The sequence below is a fragment of the Leptodactylus fuscus genome, chromosome 9, assembly GCF_031893055.1.
Source record: "Leptodactylus fuscus isolate aLepFus1 chromosome 9, aLepFus1.hap2, whole genome shotgun sequence".
Lineage (NCBI taxonomy): Eukaryota > Metazoa > Chordata > Amphibia > Anura > Leptodactylidae > Leptodactylus > Leptodactylus fuscus.
Genome location: NC_134273.1, coordinates 45758868 through 45781769, shown reverse-complemented (window position 1 = coordinate 45781769; position 22902 = coordinate 45758868). Strand labels below are relative to the sequence as shown.

General features: G+C 37.9%; 1 protein-coding gene across 1 annotated transcript; it reads left to right on the top strand.

The window, feature by feature from the left end:
- The first annotated feature begins 921 nt into the window (after nt 1–921).
- GPRC5D (G protein-coupled receptor class C group 5 member D) lies at nt 922–22510 on the top strand. The gene is made up of 4 exons (XM_075287819.1): nt 922–974; nt 6338–7277; nt 16790–16854; nt 22364–22510. Exons 2-4 carry the CDS (start codon nt 6371–6373, stop codon nt 22457–22459), a joined length of 1068 nt encoding a protein of 355 aa, XP_075143920.1. The 5' UTR covers nt 922–974; nt 6338–6370; the 3' UTR covers nt 22460–22510.
- Nucleotides 22511–22902: the final 392 nt, after the last annotated feature.

Sequence of the window (22902 nt, the reverse complement as noted above, 5' to 3'; positions counted from 1 at the left end):
GGGAGAGAAGCCTGGGGAGACCCAATAGATATTTGATAGCCATAGTCAAAGTCGTCTGCCATATACATTAGTGCCTGAAATTCTACCTCCAGACATATTCACAAGCACATATACAGATTCAGAATCTGTCTTAGCAGTTTATTGATTTTATCTCCTGTATAATGAGATCTGATACCAACAAAACAAATTACTAAATTGAAATCAGATTATTTCTTTTCACTGTGAATCATTATTACTTCCAAATAACGTATTGACTTAACTTTCTTCTAGGAAACTGTTCATTATTAGAGATGAGCGAACACTGTTCGGATCAGCCGTTCCGAACAGCACGCTCCCATAGAAATGAATGGAAGCACGTACACTTTGCCGGCGGCCGGTCGCCGTGCCAGGTGCTTCCATTCATTTCTATGGGAGCGTGCTGTTCAGAACGGCTGATCCGAACAGTGTTCGCTCATCTCTATTCATTATACTTTACTCGAGTTTTCTGTATAGTTAGTTACCATTGTAATACACTATTTCAGGCACACTATGATTATAGTCTCTTATAGTGAGTAATATGTTCCTTGCCCATTTCACATTTATATTAAGTATCCCAATGTAGATTTGTGTAGAATATATCACTGGTTTACCAGGAAAGATATTTGCCAACATTTTACTTTAACCAAACAACAATTGCTAGGAAATATTTACAGCACATCCATTATCTATACATAACATTGCTATTCTTTATTGTCTATTGTGACGTATAAGCAGATTCCTGATGTCGGTTTCAAGCCTCCTTTCTGATAGCCGCCGTTGAACCTTCTTACTGCACATTTCTCAATACCGTATGGAGCTGTCAGACAGGTCCAGGTGTGTCTCTTCCTTGCTTTTCTTTCCAATTTTAACACACCCAGTTTTGTGACAGAAACTCCTTGAGGGTTTATAGATTGCTAGAAGACACTAGTTTAGCAGAACGCAGGAGCGCTAGCAAGGTATGTGATAGCATCACTGGCATAGATAAGAACTAGAAGAAGGTAAGATACAGGACTTTGTCTATTAGATGGAATGCCCAAAGCCATGTATTCTGTTTGTGGTTTTTTTTTTTCATATGTTTTATTCGTTGTATCCTTAAATGCACGAGCATTACCATTTTATAGAACTATGGAAATAACTGCACAGACTATTACATATATATACATATATAACTATTCTAGTCCCCAATACAGAAGTTAAATACAACTATTTGGGGGTTTTCTGTATGTCACCAAAACAAAGCGAGTGACTTTTCTTTCTTTTAGTATGATTCATTCTTAAATTCCCCAGTAAATACATTTTTATAAAGCAATTTAATGAGAAGGCACAATGGCGTGGCGAATATGAAAAACTAATATTCACAAATACTGCAGAGTAATTCACACTATAGTGTACTTATATTAAACATGTATTTGTGTATGAACAATATGAAGGCAAAATGGGATATATATATATATATATATATATATATATATATGTGTGTGTTTTTGTTCTAAAGGTTCTGCCCTTCTATTTTATTTGGCTACAAACAATATATTGTTGGATCACATAGATCATGTGTGAATGAAGGTTGTGTCGGTTATCAATGTTTCGACACAAGTTGATTGTTTATTATCAATGGTTTGCTGTTGGGACACAAATACTGTTTAGATTTAAGCAAAGCTGTTTAGATATAAGCAAAGCTTATATGTATTTCAGGACAAGTCCCTTTTTATTTTTTCTGCATCAGAGAAGAGAAAGATAAATTGCCGCAGATTTTAAGATCCACACCATAGATCAATTTCTGAGCGGAAAAAAATTGTATCTTGTGCATGAGAAATATAATTTCTCATTACCTTCAATGTTAATGGATTAAAATCCTTGAGGAAAATCTGCATATAATCCGGATTGGGCACATGGACCCTTAAGCACTTCTATGTAAAATTAATATCATGGTAATATATGTGATCAAAATCTAAAGACTTTCTAAGCAGTTTTTAGTGCCATAGTTTTGTGGTGTGTCCCTAAAGAACGGATCAATTTGTGACACATTTTGTTATCAGCATTCTTGGAAAATATCACAATGGAATTTTGGGCGACTACTGGAAATAACTTAACTATATCTGAAAACAGCTTACAAGTCATCACAAGGATTTATTCTGGAATTTCTATGAGTTTTATTCTTACAAAATAATCAGAACTGTTAGTTCTTGCTTGTCAAAGTAGTGATGAGGGCATTAACGTTGATCAGATATGTCATTAGGATGTCATAATAGATTTTTTTAAATCTACAATTGTAGTAATGCTATCTACTCCGGGATGTAAGGCATATACACTAGCATATATAATATAATACAATATAATATATTCTTTGTGTAAATCAAAATTCTCAAGCATCTCTCTCGTTATACATATATATATATATATATATATATATATATATATATATATATATACAGAATTTCTGTATATTTTCTTTTTTTTTTTTTTAACACAGTTTACTGTCAGATGGGCGGTCCTGGGCTAGAGCAGAAAGACATAGACCTCCCATCTGACAGCAGAGAGTATAATTGTGCTGAAATTGACTGCAATGATTTGCTTGGGAACAGTCAGAGCTAAAGAAAAATCCAATTGTGCCAGAATTAGTGAGCAGCACATTACGTTTTTCAATGGATGCTGCCTAATCGATTTCCTCATAGATGTCATATTTTTTCTGAAGAGGGGTAGCTTAGGGCTGGTGTCGTACAGTCGTCTTTTCTGTGACAAATGTTGCTGCAGTTTTCATACCAAAGCCAGAAGCGGATCCAGCAAGTACTTTTCTATTATTCCCCCTACCTTTTTAATCCAATTCTGGTTTTGGCTCAGAAAGTAAAAAATTGCCACAAAAAGGCTATGTGTGACATCAGCCTAGGACAGGTTTCACTAACAGCATTTAGGTGTGTTTTGTGTATCATTCTTTTATGCTTTCTTCTTGGGGGGCTACATTGTCTACATAGGCTTACCATTGTAAACTAAAAAAATACTTGAAAAAAAAAGCCATGTACAAAAAGATGACAAAGGGCAAAACACATTTTTTAACTAAAGCCACGTTGGAATAGCCTTTATAATGGCTATTCTACTCATACTTTTCTTTCTATTCAGCTTTCCGCAGTTCCTATGAAAAAATTCCAAGTTGCAGATCTGATTAAAAACACATATGATCACCATATGAATTCTTTCAAGCACATATGAACTGCATATCAATACATTAGGAGTACATTTCTATATTTCACATTAGACTTTACTGGGAGTCTCCATACTCCAGTCACTCTGCCATTCACTCCCTTTCAAACCACCCAATCATCTAATGTACATGGCGGCCACACAACGTTTCTGCTGCCAGATGATGTCAGGGGAAAGAAAACTTCATTGCCCAACAATTTGTTAGGAATACCTATTGAATAAACTAGCTAGAATTCACTATATAAAATACTGTATTGCCAGAGGGAAATTGTTATATTACATAATCTATAAAGCAATCATCTCTAACCCTTTGTAGCTTGTTATACCTATACGGAAATAAAAAGTCATTGCTCACTTGCCCAACAGCACCATTGAACAAAATATAGTAAATATGTGGAAATGGAGCACATTTCATTCTTCAGATTTACAATAATAATTGAATCTGCCTATAGTCTCCATATTAATGCCTTTTGTATTACAGACAGGACAAAGCCTGTAAAATGGGGTGGGGGCAATAACAGAAAACTGCTAATTTATTGTTCTGCAGATAAACACACTATGCTGTATTCCTCCACAGCATATATAGTATTGTGGATTTTTTCATAAGGCCACTTTCAATCTAATTCTCCTTCTCACAGAGGGGTGCACTCACAGTTTGGGGGCACTTGCAGTGTGATGTCTTGGCACTTGAATGTTCTTCTGCAGTCACTGTGCTCTATAGTTGTGCCTCTGTGTAATGTCCTCCTGCAGCATTGTCTATAAAGCAGATTCTTACTTGCAGCAGCTATGCTACTGTGCTCCTTCTTGATGGTTCTACGATTCATAAGGTCATCAGTTGATCCATACTAAGTAATATTTAATACCCTTAGGCGGCGTTCACACTACCATTGATAATGTCCATTGCTCTCTTCCGTCATGGGATGACAGCAACAGAAATTAAACTGTTGCAGAGAACTGTCACAGACTGATTCTGTGTCTGTTTCCATTGACACTATTGTAAACAACATGATGGAAGCTAACTTCAGTTATGTTTATTTACTATTGTAATGCAAGATAAAGTCCTGCATGCACAGAATCAGTCTGTGACCATTCTCTGCAACAGTTTAATGTCCGTTGCTGTCATCCTATGACAGAAGACAGCAACAGACATTAGCAACGGTAATATGAGAGCCCCCTTAATCCTAACCTGTGCCTCTAGACATAGCAGCCACTCACCTTCCTGCCAATACCTACTCTCTCCCGCTCCTAGTTCCAGTCAATTAGAGATGCGCAAAAATCTCTGACTACTCAGTAAAGTCCTAATGCCTAGCTGAAAGCTGATGAACTACAACACTATTAGTGGTAGCTCCTTACAAGCCCATATTCAATCTGTACACATTAAAAATGCAATTGTCAGGCAAGAATATCTTCCTCTAAGAAGGTTTAAAGTAAATTTTACCCTGAAAGAAAAATGAAAGAAACCGCTGTGTATGAGATTTATATTTACTATATTTGCTTTGCTTACTGAGATTACTTAGTTTGGATTGTGACTATCATGTATCTTAAAAATAAGATAATGAAAAGTTATATAGATTTGCAATATGATTTCTGTATACATTTCTCACAGATTACAAGAGTGCTCTTTGCATTCATTCAATAGAAAACTGTTTTTTTTATTCCAATTGATAAAATCTGTCTTGGTTATATGATGGACACACAGGTTATCAGCCCCTTACAAAACAACAGGTCCTCAGCTCATTACAACAGATCAGGTCCTCAGCTCATTATAACACAACAGGTCCTCAGCTCATTATAACACAACAGGTCCTCAGCTCAATACAAAACAACAGGTCCTCAGCTCATTATAACACAACAGGTCCTCAGCTCAATACAAGACAACAGGTCCTCAGCTCATTATAACACAACAGGTCCTCAGCTCATTACAAGACAACAGGTCCTCAGCTCATTACAAAACAACAGGTCCTCAGCTCATTATAACACAACAGGTCCTCAGCTCATTATAACACAACAGGTCCTCAGCTCATTACAAAACAACAGGTCCTTAGCTCATTATAACACAACAGGTCCTCAGCTCATTATAACACAACAGGTCCTTAGCTCATTATAACACAACAGGTCCTCAGCTCATTATAACACAACAGGTCCTCAGCTCATTACAAAACAACAGGTCCTCAGCTCATTATAACTCAACAGGTCCTCAGCTCATTATAACACAACAGGTCCTCAGCTCATTATAACTCAACAGGTCCTCAGCTCATTATAACACAACAGGTCCTCAGCTCATTATAACACAACAAGTCCTCAGCTCATTATAACACAACAGGTCCTCAGCTCATTACAAGAGACAACTGTAATAACCACTGTAATTGTGCGCATGTCATCTAAACAGGAAATGTGCTTCAATTGCAGTCTTCTAAACCCTAAGAAATAGTGATATATTCAGTTATAATATTATCTTCATAAGACTGAGGTCTCATGTTGTGGAAACAGTGGAAATATTTGCAGATTTTGCTGCAGTTTTTAATTAACATTTTTTATTTTTGAAACTTGAAATTTTACAAATGTAATTTATACATTACAAAGCGTGAGCAAAAATAAGATGAGAAAGGTTCTGTCGAGGACCAATACGTGGTGTACTGCTTTTTCCAATAATAGGACAATTTCCCATCCATATAAGTTGCTGGCAGACTGGATTGTTTTTCTAGATAGATAGATAGATAGATAGATAGATAATCAGATATATAGATGGATAGAGTAGATAGATAGAATAGATAATCAGATAGATAGATAGATAGATAGATAGGTAGATAGAGTAGATAGATAGAGTAGATAGATAGAGTAGATAGATAGAGTAGATATATAAATAGATAGATAAATCAGATAGATAGATAGATAGATAGATAGATAGATAGATAGATAGATTAGATAGATAGAGTAGATATATAAATAGATAGATAAATCAGATAGATAGATAGATAGATAGATAGATAGATAGATAAAGTAGATATATAAATAGATGAATTAGATGGATTATAATCTGAATGGTGATTATATATTATGTATGATTATATATTGGTTCTTACTTTACTAACTCTACCATTTTTATATTTTTTTTTAACAGAATCTGGCACACCTGGTACAGATGTAAAGCAAGATGTCTTGTAATGTTGCTGAAGACTACATATTCTTGTGCAGTGCTGAGGCTGCATGGGGCATCGTATTGGAAACATTGGCCTCAGCTGGGGTTGTGTTCAGCTTTGCTCTTATGATAGCACTTCTAGTTATAGTGCCACGTATTTGTGATGATGCCAAACGGTCTTTGGTTCCTATTCAATTTACCTTCCTTGTTGGCACACTTGGAATCTTTGGTCTTACATTTGCCTTCATCATCAGACTGAACAGACAAACATGCCCGACACGTTTCTTCCTATTTGGAGTTCTTTTTGCCATCTGTTTTTCTTGCCTTTTAGTTCATGCTAGTAAATTAGTGAGATTGATTCGGGGTGGAGTGGGTATGTCATGGTGGGCCATGCTTGTCACACTCATTGCCCTATCACTTGTGCAAATTATTATAGCCATTCTTTATGTAGCAATCTATTTGGGAAGAAATATGAACCAGTGCGAATGGAGGACAGCAAATCTTCAAGCACGTAATCTTGACTTTGTACTCATACTTATATATGTTTTGGCATTGATGGCTGTCACCTTTCTGATGTCAATGATTAGTATGTGTGGACCTTGTAAATACTGGCTGAGGCATGGTGTCCATATTTATATTACAATGTTTTTCTCAATAGCTATTTGGGTAACTTGGATTACTATGCTACTAAGAGGTAATGTAAGTCTGAATCATTTTCCGGAGTGGGATGACCCTGTGATTGCCATAGCTTTAGTATCCAATGGTTGGGTGTTCCTCATATTGTATATCATCCCAGAGCTTTGTTTGATGACAAGACGTCAACCAGATTGTGGCAAACAGATGAACCAGTCACAACCACATCTTATACGGCAAACAGTTGGAATAGACAATCGAGTGTTCTGTCAAGATGATTCATCCCAAGGTAAGTTTTCTTGTATTACAAATATCAATTATTTAATGTAATTCTGGAGAATCTTGTTTTTATGGTTTAAGTTACATTCATCCTGCAGGTACGGTGTCCGTTGGACTTTAAAGTGTCCCTTATTAACAAACAGTAGACTTTCCATTTGTATCCATCCTAATTTACTTTAATATCAAGGTGACACTCCAGTTTTTTTTTGCTTAGTTATGCAAGATAGTCAGCGAAGTAGATATGAAATATGCCATTGTCACCCATGTCTAGAAACTGTACCCATGCCTACCAGCTGTACCCATGTCTACTTTCTGATAAACACTGCAGAGCTCATACTATGAGGATGATATCACCACCGGTCCTGAAAGCTGCAAGTGCTAGTGATAACAATCTGATTTTGAGAGAGGAGGTGAACTATGCTACTGAGATATTAGAAAACAAGGGGCACAGGGGCCTTCAGCTGTCTGCGTATGCCCTGGTGACATGGCAATACTCAATAGTGTCTGCAGGGAACAGAGAGAGACCTCCGGTTTAAGAGGTTACATTGTGATCATGTGACTTACTGAAGAAGGTTAAAGCAGGATAAAGAAAGACAATGTAAGCAGATATCTATTACAACTAACAGAGGTCAATCTTTCAATCTATATCATGATTGAAAAAACAAAACAAAACACTAGCGCTTCTTCTGATGTGGAGCTGAATCGGAGACCTTCTTTTACTACGTATGGTCTTGTCCTAAGGTTTCTCCCTTTTGGTCTTTTGTGAGCTCCTTTTTGCTTAAGCATTTTGACTTTCCTCATGTATTTACACCTCAAATTTGCTTTCTAGGTATAAATTCGTAAAGCAGTCGAGGGGTACTATGATAAATAGTAAATATGTTCCCCCCCATACCAGTTGCAATATCTTAACATAAAGAATCTCCACAAATTTCAAATGATATGGGTGCATTGGCTGGAACTGACTGAGGCTATTCTTGATCGGATTCATTCTTGGGCCCCCCATTTTTATAACATACCATTAAAACCGATATGTAAATAAGCTACTCACACACATACAGTCATATACAACATATACACACACCTATCTACACATATACAGGACTCACACGGTATGTAAGACACATAATGTAAACACATATACACATATTTTACCCAAGAATATATACTTACCTTTGGCTGAATTGCTGGGTGCACAGGACATGGAGGAAACTCCTGTGCAGCCCTGTCTGGCAGTGGAGTAAGCTGTGACATTGCAAGAGACTTCTCCCCTCACACTCCGATGCTGAGGGGGAGGGGCAGCATAGCAAGATAATGTGTGCAGGGAAACTTTTACAAACAGCGATGGGCAGCCCCTGCAAATGGCAGTGATTTATCTGCTGCCAATGTAATCCTGATGGAAGAGAAAGTATGCGGCCCTTGAGGATGTTTCCCCCTCCCCTCCTAACACAGACCCTGGATAGATGCCGAGTTTCAAAAGTACCTTTGATGACATCATCACTGACATCATCAAAGGTCCTTTAACTTTAATACTGTTTAGGTAAAAAAAAAAAAAAGTCCTGTGGCTGCTGCCCCCTCCAAAAGAGCGTGCGGCCCTGCCTATGAAGGATGGACTCTTAGCAATGTATACTGATCTCCTAACCTGACCTCACATGTATGACATTGCTCTCAGTTATAATTTTGTTTTTGTTTTGAAACTGCAAAAATAACCTAAAACTTAAAAAACAAATAATTAAAACTTTCGAATTTCAAAGACAGGAAAAAAAAACTCTGCAGACTACGATATTTTTTTTCTATAAAAAAGGAAACCAGATGGAAGGGACCTTCCTTTTATATTTTAAGATGGAATTGAAGTGTGACGGATACAAATGGGTCACTTACATACAAGAGAAACTTAAAAAGGGTTTTTTCCACGGTCATAACCATATTTACATTCTAGCCAATTAAGTCAAAGTTAAACATTTTTACAAATATAAATAATCATTAGAGATGGAGGTTTATTAAGATGTTATCTAACCAAAGTAAGGACAGTTTTTGTCTTGATAGGCTGACCATGCATTTAAGCATGAATGTAGAAACTTTCTATAGATTGGGACTTATGAGGAACCCAGCCATGTTTTCTTTATTTCGGATAGATGGACACTATGTGTATGAGATGTTAAGCTGGCAATAATAATGAAATCATTACTTGGTTTCTGACATGTCCTAGACCCGAGTGCTAAAGGTGGTATTTAGAGCCCTCTTTGTGGGCACCTATCTGTGGCACAAATCATACTGTGTGGAGGCCATTATGTAGCAAATTGTACTGTCTGGTCCACTGTGGAGCAGATTGTACTGTGTGTGGTCCACTGTGAAGCAGATTGTATTGAGTGGGGGCCCTTCACTATTTACATCACACAATATTAGTTATATAGCAGACATGTGATATTAATATAGGTCATAATAACATGGCATGATCACTATAAAACAGATCTGTGCAATGTAAATAGTGAACATAGTTGTTCAAAATTATACCAAATGCGGTGCAAAATTGTTTCTATATGAAAGCTCTGTAAAGCCCCATTCACACGACTGTATTTTGTGGGTCCATAATTGTCTGCACTTGTGGATCGGCACAGTATTAAAGTTAAATTGACGTGTTGGCACTTTGCAATAATTTAGTGGGCTTTGGGTTGTAGTTTGGGCACTCAGTCTCTATAAGGTTTGCCATCACTGTCCTAGACCATAGTTCCTGCATTTGTGGTCGTATACACTTGCAACTGATCAAGACAGTTGTCACCACTAAAATGGTTAGGGAAAGTCTTTAGAAATTGTAATATCTTATATTTGCAAAAAAAGTTTAACATTTAATTGTCTTTAAATTTAAATATGGTAATGTCGATGGGAAAACCCACTTAATGTCCTTTTTACTGATCACTTCCCAGATCAGAACAATAGACATTCTGCTAGTAGTGTAAATGTGTTAGAGAAATCAGAAAGGTCACATGTGAGTTATTTTTAACACAATTGCATTGTAAAGCTAATGCATTAGAAAGGGCGTATTAGCTCCTTGTAGAAAAAGTGTGAATGTCATCTTTGACTGAACCCAACAAATTTGGCAACCATCTAATGTCTATGAGGTACTATCGGCTCTCCCCGATGGCAGATAAGATTCGAGCAGTGGGATTTCATTAACCCAACCTTTTCGTTGTCAGAGATATGCCTGGAAGCAGCTTCCTCCCCTCCCCCATTCAGGGCACATGGACGAGCGTTCAGCCAGATGACTTATGTGTAAGGCCAAGCATTAGGCATTGTGAAATGCAGGCAAAATGATCTTCTGATATGATAAGGACTTTGCCTAAGTTAATGCATCAATATTTCTTATAAGAAACTTCAAATTTTGTCTGCGTATTGAAACAATTAAAACCTAATCTTATGTCAAGCACTTACAAGAAAAATGTCAATAGGAAAATTTCCTATTCTTTAAATCACATTGTTGTATTAACATTTTTAAAAAAAATTTTTTAGTGATGTTATTTTTAATTTTCCAAGTTGTTATCTATTTTTAAAAAGTCCTAAAAATCTTGCAATTCCAACTCTTGCCACTAAATAGTTAATGTCTCTTGGATATGGAACATGAGCCACAGACACAATGGTCTGGAGTGAACCCTATTTGAATTCTTTGACGTTCATAGCAATGGTTTAAATGTTTGTGATGAAATGCCTCAATTAGGAATATGTTAATATTTTTGAATATATTTTACTGCTCCATTGCATTTCTTACTTGATTTCTCACTGTAAGAGATAATGGGTAGTGTGTTTCGTAAAGGAGGGGCCAGGGACGGCGACACCAACCGGAAATACCTATGTGCGTGTAAGATGGAGAAGTGAACTTTTCGATCTTTGTTACAAGCAAAGGAATGTTGAGTGGGGAAATACTTAATACCTGGTGAAATGCAGATTAAGTTTTGATCGCTAATGAAAAGATCAAATTTTTCATGACTCACATCTACTTTGGACACACCCATGACAGAATAACTTGTTTTTGAAGATAGATATATATTTAAAAGACAGGTGTCACAATAAGAGTGCACGGGTGTGTTCACCTATGAGGTATGTGGTATAAATAGCTATTTATAGCTGTCTCTGATCTCATCTATCAGACATTTCCCATTTGGAAATACCCAATATTGGCTGGAACTGAGGAATTACAGATTGAGTAACTGAACTGCTTTTGGGTAGAGTTCAGTAGGTTAGTGATAGGCATCCTTTGTAAAATTGTCAGGTTGAAAAGTCTTGATTCCTAAGTTGTCCTACATTGTTATTGTAAGAAAGCCAAACTGATCCAGAGGAGACAACAACTTGTCTCTAATAAAAGACCCACTCGCCATAATGGCAAAAGACTTTGTTCCTGACAATGAACTGATCCTTGGATCTACATTAAAGGGAACTTGTCACAATAATATATAAAATTCAAGTGTTCAATGTTGTCTTTTAGTTCCCAAGGAGTTTTCCCATTTTGCTGAAACTCAACTTCAAACATTGCTTGCATCATATGCAAAGCTGTTAAAGTCAAGGAGATCGATCAAACAAGTCATGATCACCATGCCCAAACCCCCAAACAATATTGAATTAAATCCTTGAAGACCATTGTGCTGTCAGATTCAAGTTTAACCAATGTTGATGATGTTTTGTCCACTGTCTCTATTCTCTTTCCTGTGAAACACTATACAGTGTTGGCCAAAAGTATTGGCACCCCTGCAATTCTGTCAGATAATACTCAGTTTCTTCCAGAAAATGATTGCAAGCACAAACTCTTTGGTATTAATATCTTCATTTATTTTGCTTGCAATGAAAAAACACAAAAGAGAATGAAAAAAAGTCAAATCATTGATCATTTTACACAAAACTCCAAAAATCAGCCGGACAAAAGTATTGGCCCCCTCAGCCTAATACTTGGTAGCACAACCTTTAGACAAAATAACTGCGAACAACCGCTTCCAGTAACCATCAATGAGTTTCTTACAATGCTCTGCTGGAATTTTAGACCATTCTTCTATGGCAAACTGCTCCAGATCCCTGAGATGTGAAGGGGGCCTTCTCCAAACTGCCATCAAGAGATCTCTCCACAGGTGTTCTATGGGATTCAGGTCTGGACTCATTGCTGGCCACTTTACAAGTCTCCAGTGCTTTCTCTCAAACCATTTTCTAGTGATTTTTGAAGTGTGTTTTGGGTCATTGTCCTGCTGGAAGACCCATGACCTCTGAGGGAGACCCAGCTTTCTCACACTGGGCCCTACATTATGCTGCAAAATTTGTTGGTCGTCTTCAGACTTCATAATGCCATGTACACGGTCAAGTAGTCCAGTGCCAGAGGCAGCAAAGCAACCGCAAAACATCAGGGAACCTCTGCCATGTTTGACTGTAGGAATTGTGTTCTTTTCTTTGAAGGCCTCTTTTTTTTCCTGTAAACTCTATGTTGATGCCTTTTCCCAAAAAGCTCTACTTTTGTCTCATCTGACCAGAGAACATTCTTCCAAAACGTTTTTGGCTTTCCCAGGTAAGTTTTGGCAAACTCCAGCCTGGCTTTTTTATGTCTTTGGGTAAGAAGTGGGGTCTTCCTGGGTCTCCTACCATACAGTCCCTTTTCATTCAGATGCCGACGGATAGTACGGGGTGACACTGTGGTACCCTCGGACTGCAGGGCAGCTTGAACTTTTTTTTTTTTTTTTGATGTTAGTCGAGGTTCTTTATCCATCATCCGCACAATCTTGCGTTGAAATCTCTCATCAATTTTTCTTTTCCGTCCACATCGAGGGAGGTTAGCCACAGTGCCATGGGCTTTAAACTTCTTGATGACACTGCGCACGGTAGACACAGGAACATTCAGGTCTTTGGAGATGGACTTGTAGCCTTGAGATTGCTCATGCTTCCTCATAATTTTGATTCTCAAGTCCTCAGACAGTTCTTTGGTCTTGTTTCTTTTCTCCATGCTCAATGTGGTACACACACGGACACAGGACAGAGGTTGAGTCAACTTTAATCAATTTCAACTGGCTGCAAGTGTGATTTAGTTATTGCCACCACCTGTTAGGTGCCTCAGGTAAGTAACAGGTGCTAATAATTATACAAATTAGAGAAGCATCACATCATTTTTCAAATAGTACCAATACTTTTGTCCACCCCCTTTTTATGTTTGCTGTGAAATTATATCCATTTTGGCTTTTTTACAGTTCTTTTCATGGTTTTCCATTGAAGTCAAATTAAATGAAGATAATAATGACAAAGAATTTGTGCTTGCAATCATTTTCTGGAAGAAAATGAATATTATCCGACAGAATTGCAGGGGTGGCCAACACTATATATATATATATATATATATATATATATATATATATATATATATATAGTGAATGTAATAAGTATTTGATCCCTTGCTGATTTTGTAAGTTTGCCCACTAACAGTCTATAATTTTAGGGGTAGGATAATTTTAACAGTGAGAGATAGAATATCAAAAATAAAGTCCAGAAAATCACATTGTATACATTTTATAAATTTATTTGCATTTTGCAGAGAGAAATAAGTATTTGATTCATCTGGCAAACAAGACTTATTACTTGGTGGCAAATCCCTTGCTGGCGCACACAGCAGTCAGACGTTTTTTGTAGTTGATGAGGTTTGTGCACGTGAGGAGGAATTTTGGTTCACTCCTCTTTGTAGATCATCTCTAAATCATTAAGATTTTGTGGCTGTCGCTTGGCAACTCGGAGCTTCAGCTCCCTCCATAAGTTTTCAATGGTATTAAAGTCTGGAGACTTGCTAAGTCACTCCATGACCTTAATGTGATTCTTTTTGAGCTGCTTCTTTGTTGCCTTTTCTGTATGTTTTGGGTCATTGTCCTGCTGGAAGACCCAGCCACGACCCATTTTTAATGTCCTGGTGGAGGGAAGGAGGTTGTCAGTCAGGATTTTACGGTACATGGCTCAATCCATTCTCCCATTGATGCAGTAAAGTAGTCCTGGGCCCTTAGCAGAAACATCTCCAAAACATTATGTTTCCACCTCCATGTTTGGCAGTGGGGCCGTGTTCTTTGGGTCATAGTCAGCATTTCCCTTCCTCCAAATACAGCGAGTTGAGTTAATGCCAAAGAGCTCAATTTTCGTCTCATCTGACCAATCTGGATGATTTGGGAGTAATTGGGAGAAGGTGCTATGGTTAGCATTAGCAGGGCTGCCTTAAAATTCCTTGGGATATTTGATACAATGTGATATAATGTTACAGTCACTGCAAACCTTCCTTTGCCCATTTTGTAGGCCAGAAGTTGGACACAACTAGAATACATGTCTGACTGCAACAACTTACTTTTACCCCAATGATGTGAGTCATTCATGGGAATCAGCAATAAATGTAGGGTACATCTACCACTTAATTTCATTGTAATTGCTATCATAATGGAAGATATGACAGATGTACAGCAAATAATAAGACAGTACTAAAGAAGTCCTTGATAATTATATAGATTTTGTACGTGGTATTGTTCAATAAGTTAAGAACACACCTATTAAAAATGACTTATTGGAAAACTGGGAGAGGTATCATGAATAAAAAGCTCCTGTTCTCAGGGTGACTACTTCCTAACCTTTAGGTGTAATTGTAATTATAATGTTATTAAATCTGTAGAATGTTAATAGTAACCAATCCCAATGTAGGCTTTACAAGCTGCTGTCATAAATCTACAGTAACAGGCAATGATGATAGAGTATACCTACCTACAGTATATGAGGCTACAAATTATCAGGAAGGAGCTGTCAAGACAGGACAATTTCATTTATATATCAAGTCTGTGCTCCTGCGAGTCTGTTCATCCACTATGGATGGTGGCAGGAGCTCTGAAGCAAACGCATTATAAAACTAAAATAAAATGTGGTCTATTTGGATAGAGACTGCTAGACATTCCAGCTGTCTGAGTCTCCTGCCCAACACCAGTATCTGTGGTAAAAGCAGGAGATCACGTGTCAGGGAGGAAAGAACACTTTAACCCATGGTGTTGTTGCACCAAGAACTAAAGCTAAACTATAGTATGATGAAATCAGAAGACACAGCTATACAAGATGTTCCCTTTCCTGTCTTGTCATTCAAATGAACAATAGAGAATACAATTTAGCAATAAAAATATGGATACAGGGATACTGGTGAGGCTATCAATGACTTGAGACAGCAGTGATTTATATTGAAGGAGCTCTTACACACTTCAGTAGAGTAACATTGTAAGCTCCATCGAATATGATGAATGGATGATAGGAATTCTTTACTAGCCAGTATGACTAACAACTTCTCTGCCCTATGCAGATATAAAAAAAAGGTTATCTGTATTCCTGCAACCTGCTGCAAAGATTTGTTTTTGGGATGTCGACATCTATCATTCTTGGGTGTAAGATGAGGTTCTTAGAACTAAATAAGGAAAGCTTGTTTTGCTGTAGATGTTCATAATCTGTTAACATATTAAGTGATGGAATCTACATTATTAGTAATTAATGGAAATAGTCTCACATTTACTACACGTCAGACTGTTAGGTTGCGTTCACACTGTGCTTTATTTTAAATGAAGAAGTACATGGTTTTGTTGACACAGCTATGTCAGGCCTTTTTATTTGGGGGGGGGGGTTGGTACCAATTTTTGGAATGTAGAACTTTTTGATCACTTTTTATTACTATTTTTGGAGGAAGCGAGGTGACAAAATACATAAATGTTGTGCATTGCTGTATTTTTTTACGGCATTCCCTGTATGGGAGAGATAATATTATTTGTGGATAGTGTTGACTTATATAGACATGAGGATACCTAACATGTTTGTTTAAGCTATTTCATCTACATTACAGTACATTGTAGGCTCCCTACATGCAACAGGGATGGGCAGCCCCAGGAAATCCATATACCTGGACCACCCAGATACAGTGACTTTTATTGAGTATTTTCTGACTCTAGTGGCTAATCTGGGGTTCCAGCTGAATAAAACAGCTGAGAACCAGAAATCACGCTGCAGGCACAGCTCCTGTGCCATACTATATATGATATACAATGGGGAAGACTTATAAATTTCTCTATGCCAGGTTGCTGGATGATATTGTGGCACACATTTGGTGCAAGGCTCTTTTACCCCCCTCCCAGAAAATCTCCATTGTGTTACCGTTACCCAATATAGAAATGAGGCATGAGCATTAATTGTATACAGCTTGCCTTTCTTTCAGTGAAGGGTCAGGTATAAATACTGACATTTCAGCCGAGCAGTATTCTACTCTGGAAAGGACAGTAGTTGGCAATGTGTTCTGCAAGTCACCTATTGGGGTCCATAGGCTCTTCTTTTAAATCCTTCTTATGGGTTCACATGACGTCTGTAGCAAACATAATTCATTATTATTATTATTATTATCCCTAGTTCTTTGTGTGTAAATGAAAGCGACAGTTATATCTATGAACTGTACTTCTTAGATGGTGACATTTGATGTAGTGATTTTTTTACTTTTTTTTTTTTTTCTTGAAACAGCACAAGATTCTGGAAGGAGTTCACCATCTTCTATTCCACGGTTTGATGCAACACTCGCATTGAGGGTGAGTCTAAGATAATGGTTATAGCCAAACTTTATAGTGTAAGGCTACATTTACACGAACATTGTGATGGATACAAACCTCCAATTTAGCTGAATAACATCTGACATTCAAACAAACATCTAACAAAAAATAATGGAATCCTAGTTATAGAGAAAATATAATAATTTTACTATAGTGCCAATATTAAATAGAAAATCATATAAATACAAAACAGATAAAAAGAGAAGGGGCTAGATGGTATCATGTCACCACGTCAGACTTCATATACTACCTGTCTGACTTTATATACTACCTGTCAGACTTCATATACTACCTGTCAGACTTCATATACTACCTGTCAGACTTCATATACTACCTGTCAGACTTCATATACCACCTGTCAGACTTCATATACCGCCTGTCAGACTTCATATACCGCCTGTCAGACTTCATATACCGCCTGTCAGACTTCATATACCGCCTGTCAGACTTCATATACCGCCTGTCAGACTTCATATACTACCTGTCAGACTTCATATACTACCTGTCAGACTTCACATACTACCTGTCAGACTTCACATACTACCTGTCAGACTTCATATACTACCTGTCAGACTTCATATACTACATGTCAGACTTCTTATACCGCCTGTCAGACTTTATATACTACCTGTCAGACTTCATATACTGCCTGTCAGACTTCATATACTACCTGTCAGACTTCATATACTACCTGTCAGACTTCATATACTACATGTCAGACTTCTTATACCGCCTGTCAGACTTCATATACTACCTGTCAGACTTCATATACCACCTGTCAGACTTCTTATACCGCCTGTCAGACTTCTTATACCGCCTGTCAGACTTCATATACCGCCTGTCAGACTTCATATACTGCCTGTCAGACTTCATATACCGCCTGTCAGACTTCATATACCGCCTGTCAGACTTCATATACCACCTGTCAGACTTCATATACTACCTGTCAGACTTCATATACTACCTGTCAGACTTCATATACTACCTGTCAGACTTCATATACTACCTGTCAGACTTCATATACTACCTGTCAGACTTCATATACTACCTGTCAGACTTCATATACTACCTGTCAGACTTCATATACTGCCTGTCAGACTTCATATACCGCCTGTCAGACTTCATATACTACCTGTCAGACTTCATATACCGCCTGTCAGACTTCATATACCGCCTGTCAGACTTCATATACCGCCTGTCAGACTTCATATACCGCCTGTCAGACTTCATATACCGCCTGTCAGACTTCATATACTACCTGTCAGACTTCATATACCGCCTGTCAGACTTCATATACCGCCTGTCAGACTTCATATACCGCCTGTCAGACTTCATATACCGCCTGTCAGACTTCATATACCACCTGTCAGACTTCATATACTACCTGTCAGACTTCATATACTACCTGTCAGACTTCATATACTACCTGTCAGACTTCATATACTACCTGTCAGACTTCATATACTACCTGTCAGACTTCATATACTACCTGTCAGACTTCATATACTACCTGTCAGACTTCATATACTGCCTGTCAGACTTCATATACCGCCTGTCAGACTTCATATACTACCTGTCAGACTTCATATACCGCCTGTCAGACTTCATATACCGCCTGTCAGACTTCATATACCGCCTGTCAGACTTCATATACTACCTGTCAGACTTCATATACTACCTGTCAGACTTCATATACTACCTGTCACACTTCATATACTACATGTCAGACTTCTTATACCGCCTGTCAGACTTCATATACTACCTGTCAGACTTCATATACTACCTGTCAGACTTCATATACTACCTGTCAGACTTCTTATACCGCCTGTCTGGCTTCATATACCGCCTGTCAGACTTCATATACTACCTGTCAGACTTCATATACTACCTGTCAGACTTCATATACTACCTGTCAGACTTCATATACCACATGTCAGACTTCTTATACCGCCTGTCAGACTTCATATACTACCTGTCAGACTTCATATACTACCTGTCAGACTTCATATACTACCTGTCAGACTTCATATACTACCTGTCAGACTTCATATACCGCCTGTCACACTTCATATACCGCCTGTCAGACTTCATATACCGCCTGTCAGACTTCTTATACCGCCTGTCAGACTTCATATACCGCCTGTCAGACTTCATATACCGCCTGTCAGACTTCATATACTGCCTGTCAGACTTCATATACTACCTGTCAGACTTCATATACTACCTGTCAGACTTCATATACTACCTGTCAGACTTCATATACCGCCTGTCAGACTTCATATACTACCTGTCAGACTTCTTATACCGCCTGTCAGACTTCATATACCGCCTGTCAGACTTCATATACCGCCTGTCAGACTTCATATACCGCCTGTCAGACTTCATATACCGCCTGTCAGACTTCATATACTACCTGTCAGACTTCATATACTACCTGTCAGACTTCATATACCGCCTGTCAGACTTCTTATACTGCCTGTCAGACTTCATATACCGCCTGTCAGACTTCTTATACCGCCTGTCAGACTTCTTATACCACCAATACTGCAGCTCTAGCTATAATAAAAATAGAGAAATGCTGCTGCATATAAAAAATCACATTCCTGACTTCTTGACATAAACCAACCATAATGTACACATATACTAACCGCTGACAGGTGACAGTCATTTTCTCATCGTAGTATGTGTTTCCTCACCATTTACTATATCTTATATAATTTTATTATCTGATTAAATAAATATGTGAATGTTTAATATTGTGAGATGTGGATACATTTTGGGACTGTTAGTACTAACTTTTCTGGACACACAGATATATATGTTTTGTAACACAGCCCTTTTTGATATATACAGTTATAGGAGGTGTCAGACTAGACAGTATACCAATAATAATGACACAAGATATTCTGCCCCTTTATGTGATTCCAGTCGTATTACAGTTTGTAAGCTGAAGTCCCTTGTTAGACAGTCTGAAGTCTTCTGATAGACATGCAGGGTAACAGTAAGGCGCCACGCATTCAGACACGTATACACGTGTCAGAGTGTGAGCGCTCAAAACAGATCCCATTCACTTCAATGTGTGCCGACTTACGAGCGTTACACATTGAAATCAATGGGAGGCTTTTTAACTCATTGATTTCAATGTGTAGCGCGTGAGCCGGCACACGTTAAAGTGAATGGGATCTGTTTTGAGCACTCACACTCTGACACATATATACTTGTCTGAATGCGCGGTGCGTTACTCCGTGGGAACGGAGCCTAAGGAATCTCAGCAGAACCAATTTGGTATTTTGAGAATATTTTAATCATATTGTAAAGTTAAATGTACAAATGCTCATAGTAAATCACAATATTATTATCTATGAGATACAATATGATGGGATGGAGATAAAGCTGAATATATAAGCTTATTAGCTTGAGTAGCAGATGTTTAGCGTAGAACACAGTTTGCTGTGTATGTCATCCATGCATTACCCCAATTACATAGTTCCTCAGTTATCACGTCCTATTTGCGTTATTTTAGTGCCTGAATTTCTATAATGTATAGTTGGATCCACCTTTGCTAATAAATGTGTTGCAAGTTGCTGTACTCAGTAAATGGTGTGAAATAAAAAAACAGCGATGATTCAGGATTTCCCAACTATGCTATTAATATTTGCTCATATAAAATAGAAATAGAACAGTCACTGTGACGCTGGGTTCACATCTGCGATCAGGTTTCCATTTGGGGGAACCACTGGGTTTCTACTGATTCCAACAGAAAGGGGCAGAAAATGCGGAGAGAAAAGCATTGCTTCCAGGACTTTTCTCTCTGCATTATTAGGCCAGGGCCCCATGTGGCGTAAACGGTGCGATTTTACAGTCAAAGCAAAGTGGATGAGATTCTAGTGAATCCCATGGCCTCCTTGCGGTAAAAACTGTGCTGTGGACTCATGGCGATTTCCAACACCAGTGCAGCTTTGGAAATCGCAACATGTCAAATATACCAACGGAAACGCCAGCGGTTTCCCCAAAGGTATAATTGAAACAGAAAGTCCGCGGTGGAAACTTCTCTGAACTTTCTGTCTAAAGCACTGCAGGAAGAACCACGATGCATTGCCACTGCGGTTTTTCCTGCGGCGCTTTTTTGCTGCAGGATGCCACGTGGGGCCTTAGCCTTAAAGCAGAATGTGGAACGGAATCCCCAGGCGGAGACTAAGTGCAGGGAATCTACCAAGTTTTAATATTATTCCCTATTGATAGGATAAGAAATAAGTACATGATTGGTGGTGGTCCAACTGCTGGGACCTCCACCGATTGCAAGATAGGGGTTAACTTTAAATCTTGGTACAAGCTTTGTAAGTTATTTAGTAAAGTAATGAAAGTAATAAAATTAACAGCATATTATTTTCCCATCTTCCTCCATCCACCTGGAAAATATATATATAAAATATATTATACATAAAATATAATGGGCAGATTTAATGTCCCTATTCCAGTTTTTTTCTATAGAAAAGTTACATACCAGGGGCTTACAACCTTTTAAATGCCATTTATGCAATAATTTTGTGGCAATGGTGTTTTTACAAAGGCCTTGCCACTTTCCAAAATGTGTCTATGGTCCATGGTGGGGGTAGTGCCATTGCTCCAGCCAAATTTATTATCATGAGCTGGTGTAGATTTATGATGAAATGTTTCCCTTGTTATAAATTCAGTGGCGGGGAGGGGGTATGAAGACCACCTTAAGCTAAGGCCCCATGTTGCAGAACGCAGCTAAAAAAACGCAGCAGAGAAAAAAGAAGCAGCAGAATTGCATTGTTTTTTTCCACCGCATTTTTCAATGTGTTTTTTGCTGGATTTTTTTCCCTTATTACTTCTATAGGGAAAACGTTTTCGCGTCTGCAAGTAAAATTGACATGCTGTACTTTTCTTTACCGCAGCGTTTCTTTACCGCAATGTGTGTATGGGTTAGTCAAAACTCACATTAATTTTTCTTATACTGTAAAGTACAGCGCCTTAGCCTTAGTATATGGTGGTCTTAATAAATCCACCCATCGTTTACATGTAAAGAAAAATAATAGTTTATGGATAACCTATTAAATACCAATGTTACTGTAGACTAACCAAAAATCTGACGACAGAAAAGCTAAGTGCACACACTGTGGAGGAATTCATGAAGAACAACGCATTGGTCTTAATATTGTGAACGCTGGGAGCAAATGCACCAGAATTATTAAGAGGCTCCAGCTATTTAATAATTCTGGTGCACCAAGGGGTCCAAGTGGGGCTTTTTGGCACCTTGTTTGCACATATTGCTTTTCATATAGTGGTGATTTATGTCACATACAGCCCATACATAGGATGCCAATAAGGTTCAATATTGTTCTGTATCTATCATGAACATACTTCATGTTAAACATTGCAATTTACGACTTTATACACATTAGACATGAGCTCTGTACTCTGTTTACTGCTATATATGAAGTATTCTCTTTTTTTCCATTTACAGGATATGGAACCAGCAAAGGAGTTTTCTATACCTCGTCCTCAACAGCGTCCAAACTCATATCTGCATTATCGAACCCATGACTTGAGTGAAATGTAAACTAGATTTCCCTGGACTAGGCTGTGCCATCTGGACTCCATACGTTGTCATTTTCTAGGAGAATATAGAAAATCACTGTATCATTTTGCTGAGAGACTTTTTTTTTTAGTAATATGCCCTTGTATTAGATGTGTAATAAAGGAACAGCAAAGACCATAAGGTTAACTATACAGTTACCGTAAATCCCTATTGACAATATGTCTAAGATGTATTGAAGATCACGGTAAATATTTCTGGCAACTGTGCTAAAAACCTTCAATCTAATTTATGTGCCACATCTACTACAGCAATGTGTTCAGAAAAACCTTTAAAGGGGGTTGGTCAAGACAGATTAGAAAACTGGAAGCAGATTCTTCTATATGACGTATAGTGGCTCAAATAGTATAGTAGCTCAACTCAGATCTCTAGAATAGGAACTGAGCTGTGATAGTGCAGCTGGACCA